This window comes from Barbus barbus, assembly GCF_936440315.1.
Source record: "Barbus barbus genome assembly, chromosome: 21".
Taxonomy (NCBI): domain Eukaryota; kingdom Metazoa; phylum Chordata; class Actinopteri; order Cypriniformes; family Cyprinidae; genus Barbus; species Barbus barbus.
This window is the reverse complement of record NC_136749.1, coordinates 9167125-9171119: the sequence shown is the minus strand read 5'-3', so window position 1 is coordinate 9171119 and position 3995 is coordinate 9167125. Positions and strand designations below refer to the sequence as shown.

At 33.8% G+C, this 3995-nt stretch overlaps 1 protein-coding gene across 1 annotated transcript; it reads left to right on the top strand.

Annotated features, from left to right (window-relative positions):
• The first annotated feature begins 233 nt into the window (after positions 1 to 233).
• LOC306887865 (zymogen granule membrane protein 16-like) lies at positions 234 to 2411 on the top strand. The gene is made up of 3 exons (XM_079445866.1): positions 234 to 424; positions 697 to 841; positions 1102 to 2411. Exons 1-3 carry the CDS (start codon positions 370 to 372, stop codon positions 1418 to 1420), a joined length of 519 nt encoding a protein of 172 aa, XP_079301992.1. The 5' UTR covers positions 234 to 369; the 3' UTR covers positions 1421 to 2411.
• Positions 2412 to 3995: the final 1584 nt, after the last annotated feature.

The following is a 3995-nucleotide window of genomic DNA, read 5'->3' as shown; positions in this document are numbered from 1 at the left end:
TTGTTCAAAAATTTTTAGAACACTAAATATTTTACTTGAAAAGATATACTGAAAAAAAGTCATTTTACATTACATAAAACTATCTCTGATAAGTATCTGATTTCAGAACATTCATCCAGTATCGATTACCAAAATGTCAGATGAGTAATGATATAAACAAGGAAATTCCTTCTTAAAATATTTTCCTTCCAGAAACACTCATGAAGTTTAAAAAATGTTCCAAAACATTCTTCATCTACAAGAATGAAAACAAGAGGCTGGACCAACAAGAGAGTATAAATGAAGGCTTGATTTAACTATCCTACTCAAGGAACACCCTCTCAGGCTCAACTACAGGTAACAGAGCAGTGGACAGCTAAGCAATCAACAATGCTGCATCATTTTGTGGTACTTTCTGCCCTTTGTGCCATGAGCATGACCATGCGTGAGTATTACTAACTGTTCAGATCAATACAAATATAGTGCAATAAAAAAAAATCTACATTATGCTATGTTTAATGCCTAATTCTAACAGTGTAGTATACTGCACTGTTAGAATTAGGCATGAAACATAGCATAACAATGACTATTTAAGTTTTGAGCAGTATAAATAAAACAGTCAAAATAATGGGTTCAATTGGAATCAATAAAACAGTTTTAGTAATTACTGAAAACTAATTTCAGTCACTTACAGTTGATAATCAATTACCTTTTCAGCTTTACCTGAATTTTACTCATACTCCCCTGCTGCTGGGGGTGGCAGTGGAACTGAATTTTCCACTGCACACGAGGGTCGCATCACTGGAGTCAGAGTTTATGAATATCCCTACTACGGATACTACTACAACAACTACATCAATGGGTAGGTATCTCCAAGAACCACTACGGTTGCGTACTGGATAACATCTTATCAAGCCCAAATTAACCTGATCTGTCATCATTATTAGACTGGATACCTCACATAAAGCTATTTTGAAAAAACAATTACACTTTATATTTCATACAGCATATTCAACATTTTATTTTCTGTTTTTATATTTTGTATTTTTTTTTGGTCCAGTTATGTGATATTTAGCTCTGAATTATTTAACATATTGTTAAATGCATATTGTATTTGTTTAGGATCCAGCTGAGATATGGCAGTAACTGGACAGAATTGGTTGGCACGAACTCTTATGGCAATGAAAGGGAGATGACACTCTTCGACAATGAACATTTCGTTCAGGTCTCTGGAAAGTATTATTCTGGTTACATCAGTGAGCTTATGTTTGTCACTAATGAGGGGCGATCTTTAAAAGTGGGGCAACCGTCTGGACTCTCATTTAACTTCTACCCGACCCACGATGGAAGTGAACTACGTTTCCTCAGCGGCCGTCAGAGTGGATCTTACCTCACCTCCATTGGGGCTCACTGGGGTGTCTACTACAATTCCACTTCATAATATCAGAAATATCACACAGGTTGCATATCGTGTGTATGTGAGGAAAATGCCAGTTAAGTAGCAGTCAACTCATGTTTTTCCTGAGCTCTTTATGAGGGATGAAATTAGGGACTTTCTGAGTTGTCTGAATTATTAGAATGATTTCTGGTTAATAATTTACCAAATAATTAATTAATACAACACTAAGAAGACTGACATGAAATTGTTTTATTCCTAATGATGTTTTAAGTGCTTCTCCTTTAACACAATCGTTCCTAAAGACTCTCATAACAATGATTTTAGACAAACTCTACAGAATGTATATCATGACATATTCTGAATGTTCATATTCTGAAAATATTTTTCATATTTTATTTTCAATTTCAGGCACTTTTAATACACAGGGAATGATTTTTATTAAAGCTATATTAAACTAAGTGCTAAAGTTTATTTTTAATTAAAACTTTGTTACATGAAGATCACAATAAAACTGCCTTATTAAAACGTTTACCATGCCTTAATCATTTATTTTTGCTATTTTTTAAATGCATTTTATGTATAGATTTTATTGTTTTACATATGACCCAAACTTTCAATCAAACTTTACAAATTCATATAAAAATATGAATTACTACATATTTAAAACTATGGTAATGCCAACCAAGTATGTGTGAACAAACTATTTTTCCAAACTCTTTACTGCCACACAACTGTGCCATCAATTGATGACAAAAAAATATAATAAAATCTGTGAACAAATGAAATTATTTATTAACACCATTTACTAATGAATCCAGTTGATTTTCCACCAAAAGCGAAGGCACAGGTGATGGACTATAAGAGAAAGAATTCAGATTGATCACACCCCAGATAAGCCTATCATTTTGCATGTTTATTTTTTTACAACAAAATCAAAAGCATCTTATATTAGCCACAAAAACAAATCTTTTAGAGTGATTGTCTGGTCTCGCATTTTGGATGAGCTATTTGACATTAAAAACAATGTGAATCTGACACCATGTAGAGTGTTGTGTTGTCAGACTTTGTTGATGCTTTTTCAACTTTTAATTAACAACTCTCAACCACATGCTCACTATCTCTTTGACCTCATTCTCATTCTATTCTTCCGATAACACTACATCCCTCCCTTTGTTAGTATTAAAGAACTGAAATACCAAAATAACTAATTATCTTCAAGTTTAAACATCTTTGTTACTGATACTCAAAACATAATATTTACTATAGCTATTATTTTTTCAATCTCACTGACTAAACAATCAACAACTTGAAAACATACTTAAGCATCTACATAATCATGTCCTTGAAACAAGCAGGTTTCTTAACAAACCAGGCTCATTGGAAATATGTGCCTCTAAATAAATTTCCGCAGCACCGTTATCACATACCTTACTGCACGTTTCGCGGCAGTTTCAAAGTGAAAAGTCCAGTGAGTGGCGTTAAAACACGGGTTCAATTTGTTACCCTGGCACTTATTTGTTACGTTGATATAGGCACACATTGGTTTGTTTGTATTACGTTGCTTCAGGTACGTATTGCGGAGGTTCACAATTCAAATATATTAAATATATAATATGCCGCTAAAAGTTAATGCTGTATTGTGTTGGAAATATCCCCTACACCAAACCCAACCCTAAACCAACCCGAAAGTGTTAAGAAATGCACAAGGGATATAAAAATGCATTTGTTGATGCAGCCGTGCTATTTTAACTTCCTTATGCGGATTTGAACTCTTTTGTTGAACCATAGTTTCGCACCGAAGCTCTTTATCACTTAAGTGCAACGCCGTATCACGTGAGCTACCAAGCAGACCTACTGAATTAGAAAACTCATGCATGTGAAGCTGGATATGTGATGCTAACCTTCAAATGCATCAGTTTTCAAATCTTGCAGCATGTTAAAATTGAGGACTATGTCTTTATTCATTGCACAGGGCATAGTTTAGGACATCCCCAGAGTTCTGCGTCAGTACTCAGATATCAGTTAAAATGGCATCGCGCCACAGAAACGGCATCATTTCTTAGCAAAACCGTGTCAGGACTAATAAGGTAATCAGGCAAAACGGCCTCAGACTAAAAGGCATCAGATCTCATAGGCCTCCGTCTCTCATATGCTTATTTGTTATTTAATGGTTACATGTTTGTAACATTTCAGCTGTCACAATGCGTTGATTGCCTTTCGGATATTATAATACAATACAGTACAGTTCAAATACACTTTTTAAAATGTGATTTCTGCTATAAATTAATGCTACCAGAATATGTTAGAATGAAAATAATATCAGAATGTTTGGTGTGACATCATAAGGGTGTCCCTTGTTTTGTCGGTCTAATTTTTTTGTGACCTATTTTTCCATTTGTTGTCTTCTATGTATTTTCACACATATTGCATGTTTGTTATTTTATGTATTATTTTTGTTGATTTATTTCTAAACTGCTCTTAGCTGTAGATATATATATATATATATATATATATATATATATACATACAGAGTTTTGGCATGAAACTCTAGATGGCACATTGCGATAGGTCTAACTCAATCTGACCTAAGACTCTTTCACACAGAGATTCCGGAAAA